This window comes from Taudactylus pleione, unplaced genomic scaffold (genome assembly GCF_031769625.1).
Source record: "Taudactylus pleione unplaced genomic scaffold, aTauple2 ptg000256l, whole genome shotgun sequence".
NCBI lineage: Eukaryota > Metazoa > Chordata > Amphibia > Anura > Myobatrachidae > Taudactylus > Taudactylus pleione.
Window position 1 is genome coordinate 17,262,267 of NW_028284658.1, and position 13,076 is coordinate 17,275,342.

At 40.1% G+C, this 13,076-nt stretch overlaps 2 protein-coding genes across 3 annotated transcripts in view; one reads left to right on the forward strand and one right to left on the reverse strand.

Annotated features, from left to right (window-relative positions):
• Window positions 1-2,042: 2,042 nt before the first annotated feature.
• On the forward strand, window positions 2,043-7,305 carry LOC148514991 (claudin-12-like). The gene is made up of 3 exons (XM_088480819.1): window positions 2,043-2,114; window positions 2,306-2,426; window positions 4,221-7,305. The coding sequence occupies exon 3, from the start codon at window positions 4,239-4,241 to the stop codon at window positions 4,971-4,973; it is 735 nt and encodes a 244-aa protein (XP_088336945.1). The 5' UTR covers window positions 2,043-2,114; window positions 2,306-2,426; window positions 4,221-4,238; the 3' UTR covers window positions 4,974-7,305.
• A 789-nt stretch (window positions 7,306-8,094) lies between these two features.
• Window positions 8,095-13,076, reverse strand: part of LOC148514992 (glycogenin-1-like) — a 64,846-nt gene continuing 59,864 nt past the window's right edge. The window contains exons 8-10 of one of the 2 annotated variants that reach the window (XM_088480703.1): window positions 12,678-12,770; window positions 9,722-9,835; window positions 8,095-8,354 (exon numbers count right to left, since the gene is read on the reverse strand). In XM_088480703.1, the coding sequence (XP_088336829.1) occupies window positions 8,193-8,354; window positions 9,722-9,835; window positions 12,678-12,770 (369 nt within the window). In that variant the 3' untranslated portion in view covers window positions 8,095-8,192. The remainder of the gene's footprint in view (window positions 8,355-9,721; window positions 9,836-12,677; window positions 12,771-13,076) is intronic. The other variant, XM_088480704.1, reaches the window with a different exon arrangement.

Consider the following 13,076-nt stretch of genomic DNA (forward strand, 5'->3'; position numbering starts at 1 on the left):
CTCACCTGGGAGTCATATTAGGGATTACTTTATTCCTACCCTATTTTGTTGTTAACTCTTTCTTTGTACTTAAAGACATTCAATATTGTGCCATATTTTATCATTTAAATTGTATAGGTACACTAATATGACATTTGACAACACTGAACAATTTATGTTCTTTATTAATTTCTGGGAACTAAAGGTGCATACACACTATGCCAGTGGTTCCCAAACTGTGTGCTGGTGCCTCAGGACACTTGCAGGGGTGCCTCAGGTTGGTGGTCCAGCACCAAATCAAATTATTTATGGTCAATGTAATGGACATATGTGGACAAATAGAAGCGCAAACCTGTCCATCACTACTTAACTGACCCTAAGGATGACAAATAAGCACAATTTACTTCACTACATTTTTTCTGAATTTCTCAATAACAAACATTCGGCTTAGGGGTGCCATGAAAACAATGCTGATACACTAGGGCGCCGTGAGTCAAAAAAGTTTGGGAACCACGGCACTAAGCGATATATCGGCCACTTCGCTCAGTTTGTACGGGTGATTGTGCGCTCCTGTGCATCGTTCCTTCTGATCTGCTGTGCATGTACGGCAGGCCAGAAGATCCAGCGGCCGACACTATGCCTCTGGATGCAGCGTGGGAACAATATATCGAGCGTTCATACACCAGATCGTGCAGTGTGTACGAACCGCCCAATATATAACGATGCACTAAGCCTTCGAGAGTGATAAAGTACCAACCAATCAACTCATTTTTCAAACACAGCTTGTAACAAGGAGGTTAGGAGCCGATTGATTGGTACTTTATCACTCTCCACGGCTTTGTGCATCTCCCCCTGGATGTTATTCTTTTGTACACCATGTGCTGCTGCCTGGTTGGCCCTGTATTAAATCATACCTCTCAGCATTGGGGAGGCTGGTATCGGTACAATGTGCGCCGAAGCTGCTTGGCTGCCCCCAGTCTTTCTCCATAGTGTATGGATGCCGTGTGCAATGCGCATGACATCCATTCACTGCTGCTCTGCTATGAAGAGGAAGAAGGGAAACCTCCTAACCTTGCCCCCCATGGGATACTGGCCTATGCACACTGTGGTGGTGGAAAAGGTATGAAGGTATGATTACATATTAAAGAATGTGCATAGGATTCTCTTGATTAGCGATAACTCCCTTCTGCTGGCATTTAACGATTCTCATTGCTACATTTCACAGGTAGTAAAAATAAATAAAACTTTAACAATCTACGAAGATAATTCACGACTCCAGTTTCAGCCCCTATAACTCTATAAGACCTGGAATAAAAGAACACATATTTGCTACCCCTATATTTAGAATTAGTTGAATGCATTTCAGAATCATTTTCTAAATATGTAAAAGTAACTGTGGGAAAAACTAATAGAGTGATTTGTGTCAAATTCCCAAGCTAATAGACATAAATATTTGAATATGATATTGTTACTATATTTATAAACTTGCAACATATTACGCAGCGCTGTACATTGTGTGTTATTTATATGTAGTGTGATGCCCACAAAGACATGAAATGGGAAGTACTGTAAAGATGGCTCTGCCCAAGTGAACTTACACTCTAGGACATTTCCTGCAGAAAAGAAATACAATATGAAGATTACCACAGTAGATTAAGATATTAAAAAGTAATTCCTATTGAAATCGATGCAGCACATAATAAATAGTTCTGGTCATAGAGATGAAAATCAGCTCTGCTATTGCAGGAGATAAATACTGGGTTTATACACTGTTATGTAGGCCCAATAGATATCCATGTTTAGATAATTTTATTTCATATAAGTGAGTAAAACGTTTGCCAAGGGTTTTATTATTACTAAAAAATGCAGTGAGTTTTTGTTTCCTATTCTGTGCTTTGCCATTTTTCACTGCACTGCTTCCAATGAATTACGGTTTCATCAGCTGTTCTATGCAGAAGCTGTGACACAGAGCATGCTGGGAACTGCAGTCTGAATGAGAGAGATTTTCTGCATCAGCAATGACCTGAGAGAGACTGCTCCCAGAATTCTCTCCTGAAGGATGCTGGGCATGTGCGGTGTGATGTAGTGGAAGCCTGGCTGCAGATCTGTGCTGCCAGCCTCTGCTTTTGTGGTTGGTAAGTGACTTGATATTTCTGTTTTTAAAGATAATGAAAAGAACCTTAAGTGGCATGATATAGTGTCACAGCTGGAGCTCCAGGTCCTACAGGAATGTTATATTGCAGGTACCGCTGGGAGCTGAGCAATTACACACACTGTGTGACTGGTTGTATCCCAATATTTTAATCCTTAATCTGTCTTTTTGCAGAGAGCAATTTGTTGAAAGAAGGAACTGCCCCCCCTGGAAGATCTGACTGGTGTTTGCTCAAGGATGTGTTTCATTTATTAGCTGGATGCGCAGTGACTGAAGGAATTGTGAGTTTGAGAAGGTGAGTCACAGACATCCATGTCACTGGCTGTGTCATGTGCTTATTGTACGTACTACTTGGTTATAGGTTTCACTATTAATGTACAAATTCAGTTTTATTCAGGAGTGTTAAACCGGCGTCCAAGCCTTATACAACCTTTTATGATTGGACTCATCTGTGGCTAATTAAAGGCAGACAGCATCCCTTTAGGTCCTGTATCATCTCTTTTATAGGGCTAATACATCAGATCTGTAAATGGGTGGTGTTACAAATATTATAAATATATCAGGTTGCCTATACCTAAATTACAACCCATCTAAATGCACTTACTGCAAGAATACATTTTGCTCGCACTAAAGTGTTAACAAGGGGTTAAACGAACAGTGAATTTAATGAATCACCTTGGCCCTCTGTGTGGGGTGTAGTCAAAATGTTGATATTTACAATATCAACATTGTTAAAATGTCGATATTGAACATGTTGGCATGTGAAATACCAACATTTTGCACTGACTGGCAACTGAGATTTAGGGCTAGGCAACAGATGGAGGGTTAGGGTTAGTGATACTCACTACCATACCGTCAAGTCACCGCTAGACCACTCTGGATGTTTTGTTGATATTCTAGTTATGTCAACAGTTAATCAGTGTCAACATGATGAATGTGAACAATATACACCACATCTCCTTGTGTAACTTTCAGCTTGGGGCTGATTCAAAGTTGTAAGCTAACCCGATAGTTTATGTACAACTCCGATATTTGGAGAACTGTGCACACGCAGAATCTGTACTACGCATGTGCAGATCTCCTTCTGCGAGATCAGACGCCACAGCCTGATTGACAGGCTACAGACGGTATTTTGGTTGTCAGGCAGCATACGAGAAAATTAGGGTGTCTGTCCCATTTTCTTGGTGTGCTGAAGCCAGTGGCTGCATCCTTGTACACCGCTTCACTGGCATCATCTGCGTGAAAACACTGGCCATCCTAAGTAATCTGAAGGGTACTCAGATGACTGATGGTCACGTAGAGTGATCCAATGCAGCATCTTCAGAACTAGCAGTGGCTCACATAAGCTGGCAGGAGTCATCTATTTACACAAGATTCCTCCTGCAGTATTAACATATTATTGCACAGCCACTGTGTACATAATCGCAGCGGCTGTGCAAAAGCGTGCTCTACCAGTTGGTTTTGCTTCCCTGAACTTGTATGCCTGCAACCTTTACTACAATGGTGTAACTATAAGGGTGTGCGGTGCACACGGTCCCGAGTCCAGGGCGGTCCACACTGCACACCCTACACCCATATATAGTTATACTTACCTCTCCGCAGTCTCCAGAGTCTTGTGTGTGCTGGTGGCCTGACAATAAAGAGCAGCAACAATCACAGGGAAAATGGTGTGGCAGCCATTTTCCCGGTGAAATGTCCATGGGAATAAGGTGTGGGTGCCATTTTCCCAGAGACTTGCACAAGTGCAGTAGTCTCTAGCACCAAGCCAGATTCTACTGTGCTGCCAGAGAGGAGGGGACCAACACGGAGGCAGCACGCAGGCCCTCTCCTCTCTTAAACCTCCCCTGCTTTACTATATACATTATGTTATCTTTATGACTTTCATGTGTGTTTTTCAGCAATTAATTTGTATACTTGGATAAATGAGCAGAGCTGTTTATTTTCTCTGGCCTGGGAGATGTAGGAAAGCGTAGACTCATCAGTAATGTGTTAATTGTATAAAGCTGGACACCCCATTTAACATTATATTAATACTGCTCTGTAAGATATGGGGCAAATTTAAAAGGAAACATTTGTCATTTCTTTCCAGTCATTGTCTTTGGTTTCCATGGGCTGCCAGGAGGTGCACGCAGTGACTTTATTTGCGTTTGTATGTGGAACGGCCTCCATATCGGGTCTCTTTGCCGCTACTTTGCTACCACAGTGGAGACAGATGAAACTTTATACCTTCAACAGGAATGAGAAGAACCTGAGTGTCAGCATAGGTCTGTGGGTGAAATGCACCCGTTTAGAATGGAGCAGGGAGTGTATGATCTATGATACAGAGTGGTATGCAAATGTGGATCAGCTGGATATCCGTGTTCTGCAATTTGCTCTTCCCTTCAGTATCCTGACGGCAACCTCTGCTCTCATATTGTGTCTCACTGGCATATGTAACACCACCTTCAGCACAAACGTGCCCAGTCTGAAGCTTGCCAAGTGTTTAGTCAACAGTGCTGGATGCCACCTAGTGGCAGGAATGTTATTTATTTTAGCAGGTGTTATGAGTATGACTCCGTCCGCCTGGGTAATATTTTATAACAGTGTTTTGAACAGCAAATATGGGCCGTACTTCACATATGACATTGCGGTCTTTGTTGCCATTGGAAGTGCTGGGGGGATGTTCTTCACGGCAGTCTTGCTGTTTGTATGGTACTGTAACTGCAAATCTCTGACCTCTTCATATTGGCAGCCACTTTATTCACATATCCCAAATATGCCAAACTACATCCCCCCATCATATTCCTCACATTCCCACTTATCAGCCATTGATATAGACTTTCCTGTCACCTATACTGTTTAACAACAAATGGTGACATGTTATAGATTTTTTTTTTAGCTCCATATAAATAGCTAATTTATGGTGTTTTTTGTTACTACATGGGAAATATACCTGTTGTATGTTAACCCTCTTAAAGCTGCAGAGTCTAACATTGTTGTAAAGCAATGCATGCACTGCATACCTCCCAGTATGCCCGAAGCACAAATGAATATAACATTTTCCGTGGTGGTTCTCTGAGTATGATGGAGCCCAGCAGCTGGAGGGAGCCACCTCCCCAGCCAGAGTTTTTTTTTGTGTGTGTCTGCTGCGGCCATAATACACATATGCCTAGCACTGGCACAGCGGGCAACCCACAACCACTGTGTAGCCACACCCCTGGGAAGTCGGTGAAGGATAGCCTCACATCATTTAGTGTAGGCTGCAGCGAGAAAGCAGCTTTGACTGCATGAGATGGCTTATTAATGGGTTGGGAGGATAGCCAGGTCTGCAGAGATAAGAACACTGGAGCCCCAGATGATGACTTTAGCAGCGGTATGGGCTTACCATGATGGGTGGTGTGGATGCAGTGTGATAGAAAAACATGATGGGGACATAAATAGATATTAAGGATGTCACTATTTGTGGACAAGTGTCATTTATACTTAGAGCTTGCACACACAGTCAGTTACATCTACCCCATTCTATTTTTCATAGGTAAATAAAGGGGAGACAGCTCACCCAGAGATCTGGGGGTATATTTTCTAAAGGTTGATTTTTTTTAATCGAAAATCGATCAACATTGATGTGTTTCTTGGGTTAAATCACACTTTTACTTATGCTTAAAAGATCAAATCAGATTAAATTGTCTGTTAGTAAATGTGTGATTTAGGACCAGAAACACAACATCGATGTTAAATAGATTAAAAAATACCTTTAGTAAATATACCCCCCCCCCGTAATCTCTGCAGAGTTGCTGGTGCATGGTGACCGGATAGGATGTGACATAATAGCTGGATTTCTGTATTGGAGCGAGGAACAGCGGTACAACTAAATCCTACACCAAGCCTCTAGAAAATAGATTGGGTTTATTTATTGGAGGGGCAATTAGATTGGGCTTATTTATTCAGTGCAAAAACTGAAAAAAAGGGAAAACAGGAGCATCCGACGACTATGTGCACATAAGCTATAGTTCATGTTACACAGCCCTTTCAGCATGGGATGGATGTCATTCTGATGTGGGGATTCATTTTAATGTTAAATAGAGGGATTTTAAAATATAAAGTATATAAACTTTCCAATTTTGAAAGCATAATTCCTCTTACCACTTGATCTTTTTCTGTTTTCTGAAAATTGTGCTTTTGCCACAGTCTATTTGGAAAAGTTAGCACATTTTCTTAATATCTATTACTGAAATGTTTCTTTAGGTGAAAATTAATCTCCAAATGAATGCATATTATGACACCTTAGGTGAGAGGTACAGGTCTTTAAACATCTGAATGTGATAAATAGGTAATACGGAGCACCTCACATTTCTTTCTTCATTTAGGGCCTGATTGAGAGATGTACAAAACAATGGATTACGATGGTTGGAGATGTGCACATGCGCAGGTTTTGCACTGGGCATATGCAGGTCTCTTTCTGCAACTACGGTCGTAGAGCTCCTCCTAAACCACAGCTTTTTTTACATGCTGCGGCCGTTTGGGGACGGGTAATGGGTGGAGTTAGCCGGCCCTCATTTTCTGGGAATGGTGAAGTCAGTGTCTGCATCTTCCCACGCAGATTTACTGGCTAGTCATTCTGAGTAACCATAGGCTCACTCATATGGCCAATGCTTCAATGGTGATCTGATACTGCATCTTCACAAGCAGCACTAGTATCTGCGATGACGACAGTGGGCATGTTTCATCCTCAGACGCCTCCTATGGAATTACCATAGTTTTGCATCGCTGCTGCATCCAAAGACACAGCAGCGATGCAGATAGCATCCATCATTTAACCAGGCACAAAGTGTAGTGTGGCATGGCCCAGAAATATGAAAAAACAAAATCAGCTTAACACTTTTCTGACATTCAAACAAGATAGATGGTACAATTCAACCTCCTCTGCAACATTTTATTATATTATTTATTTATTTATTTATATATATATATATATATATATATATATTTATTTATTTCTTCTGTTTTAACTTCGTTTAAATACTAGTAATGTGAATATCAACGGATTTGCCAAAAATATATACGTTATTGATATTTTACTGTCACCTGTAATATGTGCTTAGCTGTATATTTTAAAACTTTAAAATGTTTCTTACATTTACAATCTGTAAATGTAAACTCGGGGTTTTTTGCAAATTATCATTAATTTATTTTGAAATAAATTTACATTTGTTTTTCTTTTATGCTGTATAATGTGATATCATTTGTAACTGTTGTACTCTTCAAATAAAGTTCTTCCTGTTGTGACAAGTTTCAGTGCCTCCTTTACCCACAGGTATTACTTGACAATTGTAGTGTTCTTTTAAATTCGTGTGGACAGCTCTTTGCTGTGCTAAATATGATTCTGAACATACCACTAGGGAACAGGTGAACTGTCCTGCTATTCAAAATGGGGATTTCTATACTTATCATCATTCCACATAGGCTACATCCCTGATCCACCACACAAACAGTATAGCAACTGTAATAACTACAAAATGTAGCAATCTGCTTCTATGCTAACAGAGAATTATCGGTACATTATTTATGCTGAATTTCAAATTCTTATCACAAAATTCACATGCGTCACTCGCAGTATTTGTGAATTTGGCTTTAGAGCAGTCAATAGTTATTGAAATATCTAAGAGAGAATGTTTTCCATTCCAAAAGAACTTTCTTTGGTAGAATCTTAATTAACAAGTAGTTGCTGTCATTTTTAAACTAGCAGCTTCTTGATAAAATTTACTATAATTTTTTTGCATGCGTGTTGAAAGATTATTCCAGTAGTAGCTGACTGTGAACCACCAACCATGTGTAGGTATAAAACATTTATAAGCAGACTTTAAACAGGGCAATGCCAGGAGTACTAAATTCACGGTCAAAACTTTCATAATTCTTTGTAATAATATTAGTTAAAAAAATGAATGCAAATTTAATTTATTTTTTGTTCCAATTTAATTGGCAAAAACCTCAAATAAAATCAAAACACAATATTGCCACTGCACAATAAATAAAGAAAAAAGTTATGCTGCACAGCATCCTCGCAGATCTAAGGGAAAACAAATTACTGTAAAAACCTATCTAGCTTCTTTTGGATGTTGTCAAAGCAATATTTTCCCATGTAATCAATATGTCCTTCCTCCCACTTTTTTCGTTCCTCCTCAGTTCTTACTGCTTCTTCAGCCTCATGGATGGACAACTCGGAAGCAGAATGGGCAAGATGGCTCTGAAGAACAGGGAAAAATAAAATTACCCAATCAGAATTAGAAATGGGATGATGTACCACCTAGTGTAAGTTCTAAAGGTATTAATCAATGAGGAGTTCCGTGACAATATAAAGGCTCAAGGCCATAGGGGACTTCTAATATCTTTAAGAATTTACAGTAGGGAGTATATTGTTCCAAGCAATGATGGTCCAATCGCTTTGCCAGCCCCTGCTCTATGCTTCTGACCATGCGTGAGACCTACGCATGTACAGTGAAACCCCGTGAGGGCTGTCTGTTGCACAACTGGGGCACTCACTGCGCATGCACAGACCCAAGGGCCTTCACAGAAGAGCAAAGCAACATCCACTACCATCCCCCAATATTGTACAATGGGGACCTGTGATTTCTTGTTACACCCCTCATACAAAATCCCAAAATTTTTGTAGGTAACTAATTTGGTGAAAATATTTTTGGATTTCATGAACCTTTTTGCACACTGTGCTATACATAAATGGGACTATAACTTTGTGTGTGTTGAGTGCTACAAAGTAAATATAAAAATATTGTCCTTATGGTAATCTTTAGATGAAGGCCAGTAGTCATGAGTGGCCGAACGCTACATAACTATGCAATATTTTTTCATTCAATTTTGAACAGTATACAAAAATAGTTTAACAAAGTGTCTATAAAAGGTACATCACTGAAAGAAAAAGATTACTTCAAAAATAATTCAGCAATTTACTTACCAGCTAAAATGAAGCCATGCAACGCTAAACAATAACACCAAAATAAAACAAATTTATATACTTTACCACCAATGTAAAAAAATATTTCTTGTAAAGCTAATTTGTAATCTAATGTAATCAGAAATACAACAAATAGAACATTCCTAGTGCCAAGGAAGATTGGGAGGAATTCTTCCCAGAAATTAGTTAATATTCAGGGCTGTTCCTATTTTACGTTATCAGCTCCGTACTTTACGGCTGCCCATAAAATAATCAGAAGTACCAGAAAAATTAGTTTTGTTCTTCTTAAATGTTTATAACAATAAAAATGTTGTATTTTGCGGTGTTATTGTGTATATGATAACTTGCAATGGAAATAAAAAAAAGTTTAATTACATGAAAAAAAAATTAAATTCAGAGCCCAATTATTGAGATTCATTTGTTATTTTTATTCAAATGTAATTTGTGATTTTTATTCAGATCTAATTTGCTATGTTTATCCAGATGTAATTAAGAAAGTGATACATGGCAAAGTAAATTTCAAATATCTATATCTAATATATATATATATATATATATATATATATATATATATATATATATATATATATATATATATAGTGGAAAAGCACATGACAGAGGAAAATAACCAGCGGTAATACCATATGTTCGGAGTCTTGAGTTACAAGCTGAGGGTTGAGCTGAATGGGGAATAGGAAGTCTTGACCTTGTAGATTGTCATCATGTGTACGTTGCTTAGAGCTACTATCGGGTAGCTAGAAAGACAGCAGGTAGATACATCATGCTTTTTCTAGAACCTCTCTTTAGGCTAGCGTCAGGTGGGCACTTTATGGGCAAGGTCCCACAAGCATTTCAGAGTGCTACAATTTTTTTAAACCAGAAACCACAACGTTCTAAAATTAGGTTACACTTAAGTGCTATTGCTCAGGTATGCATGGAAGTTAATGGGGAGAGGTGTCTTCGGCAGTCGTATCTGCTGTCGTATGCCAGCAACTGGACATATACAGTGACTGCAATATGCAGTCAAAAATGTGTTATGCATTTAGATGCTGGGCTCAAGGGGCGCCTGTCTGACACCACCAATACATTGTACTTGATGTAAGCCCACAAAAGGTGCAAACCTACAGTAATAAGATGCTGGCACTGTAAAACAAAGAGCCTCCCTTTAACTGATCTTTATATTTAATTATTACCCATTTCTGGGTGCATTTCTGACAATTGGAGACAGAAAAATAATACACAACCAGTTATCTTTTACTTTGTAGAGTGTGCTAGTAAAATGAGTGAGAATTTAATTGGCTACAATGGATTACAGCTCATTTTGTTCTGTGCCCCCGTTTTCATACCTGATCTCCAACGTATGCTATGTAATAAGGGAAAACACATACACTATATGGACAAAGGTATTCGGACGTCTGCCCATTACACCAACAGGGACTGTAATGACATTGTATTCAAATATATACAGTATACTTTAAAATGGAGTTAGTCCTCCTTTTGCAGCTATAACAGCTTCCACTCTTGGAAGGTTTTCCACAAGATTTTGGAGTGTTTCTGTGGGAATTTTTGCCCATTCATTCTGTAGAGCATTTATGAGGTCAGGCACTGATGTTGGACGAGAAGGCCTGGCTCGCAATCTCCGTTCCAGTTCATCCCAAAGGTGCTCGATGGGGTTGAGGTCTGGGATCTGTGCGGGCCAGTCAAGTTCTTTCATACCAAACTCATCAAACCACCTCTTATAGTCCTTGCTTTGTGCACTGGGGCACAGTCATGTTGGAATAGAAAAAGTCCTTCTCCAAACTGTTGCCACAAAGTTGGAAGCATACAGTAGCATTGGTATGCTGAAGCATTAAGATTGCCCTTTACTGGAGATAAGGGGCCTAGCCCAAACCCTGAAAAACAGCCCCATACCATTACCCCTCCTCCACCAACCTTCACAGTTGGCACAATGCAGGCAGGCAGGTAATGTTCTCCCGACATCCACCAAACCCAGACTCGCCCATCTGACTGCCAAACAGAAGCGTGATTCATCACTCCACACAACACATTTCCACTGCTCCACAGTCCAGTGCCAGTGCGCTTTACACCACTCCATCGGATGCTTGGCACTGGACTTGGTGATGTGAGGTTTGCATGCAGCTGCTCGGCCAATTCCAGTAAGCTCCCGCCACACAGTTTTTGTGCTTACATTAATGCAAGTGGAAGTTTGGAACTCTTCAACTATGGAATCAGCAAAGCGTTGGCAACTGTTACGCACCATGCGCCTTAGCAGTCGTAGACTGCGCTCTGTGATTTTACGTGGTCTTCCGGTTCGTGGCTGAGTTGCTGTTGTTCCTAACCACTTCCACTTTCTAACAATATCACTTACAGTTGACCGTGGAATATCCAGCAGGGATGAAATTTCACGAACCGTCTTATTGCAAAGGTGGCATCCTATCACAGTACCACGCATGAAGTCACTGAGCTCTTCAGAATGACCCATTTAGTGTCACAAATGTTTGCAAATGGAGACTGCATGGCTAGGTGCTTGATTTTATACACTTGTGGCAATGATTAAACACCTCAATTCAATAATGAACAGGTGTGGCCAAATCCTTTTGTCCATATAGTGTATTTGAGAGGTGCTTTTCTCACATAATTAAACGGATAAGCTAAGCAATTCTTTACTCGTTTGTATGGTAACCTGGTCATCAGAGGCATCCTTCTGCCTTCTGTTATAGATAAAATATCACATACACAACTTGTCCTTGTTTGCTTTGCGTGAATTGTTATTGCTATAGTTTTTCATGTGCCTGTGCAGAAGTATCTCTGACAGTACCAGTTGCGGAGAATAAAGCTTTTCCTAGAAATGTCTCTTAAACCTCCCTTCCCCAAAAGTAGTAGTGTCACCATGACAGTCACGTCTTCGGGACTTCACCATTGTCACACTGCTCTTTCCTGGTACCCATCGGCTACTCCCACTCTTTGTGTGATCCAGACCACCAATCTTAGTACATTTTCAAAGTGAGAGTGGCTTAGCCAGGGTATTGGGTAGAGTTGATTGGGCAAATAGACAATCAATGACTTGTCAAACAGATGCACGCTAACACACTGCCTTAGCATAATTTGTGGGTTCAGAAAAGAGGGACAGTGTTCTTGAGGGAGGGTCTTCTACAGAACTGCTGGTTGGGGAAGAAAAGTTCTAGGAAACTTTTTATGGATAAATCCAAAAAAGCAAGAAACAGGAGCCCCTGTACTCAGCTGCCAGCAAGCAAAAAAGACCTATTAATAACCTGTCACTAACATTATAACAAAAGTAGCCAGAGTTGCATACAATTGCATATACTGTACATGTTATCTCGACTCACACACCAGGAGGCAGCTGCAGCCCTTCCAAGCTCAACCAATGGCAAAAGGTAAGAGGAGGAGCTCACTTTAACACGAATAAAGTGGCTGACGTGCATTTGTATGCAAGCAAGCCTTCTGCTATTCTTACTGTTTTATAGGTGTTTAGCTCTTTATAGAAGGCACACACAGCAATATGCAAATAGGTCCTGTCTTTATCTACAGAGCTATACCATATGATTCCTTTTGTATACCAGACACATGTGAACTTACAGTGTTATCAGGACTTTCTACATGAGCTTCCAAGGAGCAGTCTGAGGACGGATTCTCACTTTTTATCTGGAGTTCAATCCTTCCAAATTGATGCTAAAATAATTGGAAACAGCATATCAAACAATGTTCACATCAATTAATACATGCCTCTTATTGCTAACAATAACAGGCATCATTTGCACTACTGGCTGCCTGTATAAATGTACACATGATGTAAGCAGGGGCAAACGCAGGATTTCTAGAGGGGGGTTTCCAAATGCTTGATTCTAGAGTGAGTGTGGCCAGTCCATGAATAGGACATAATTAGCTCTTAATCAGCTCTAATATGAGTCATAATTCCAACATATACAGGACCACCTATCACAGTAAGCCATTAGATGCATTAGTAGGACTATCCTG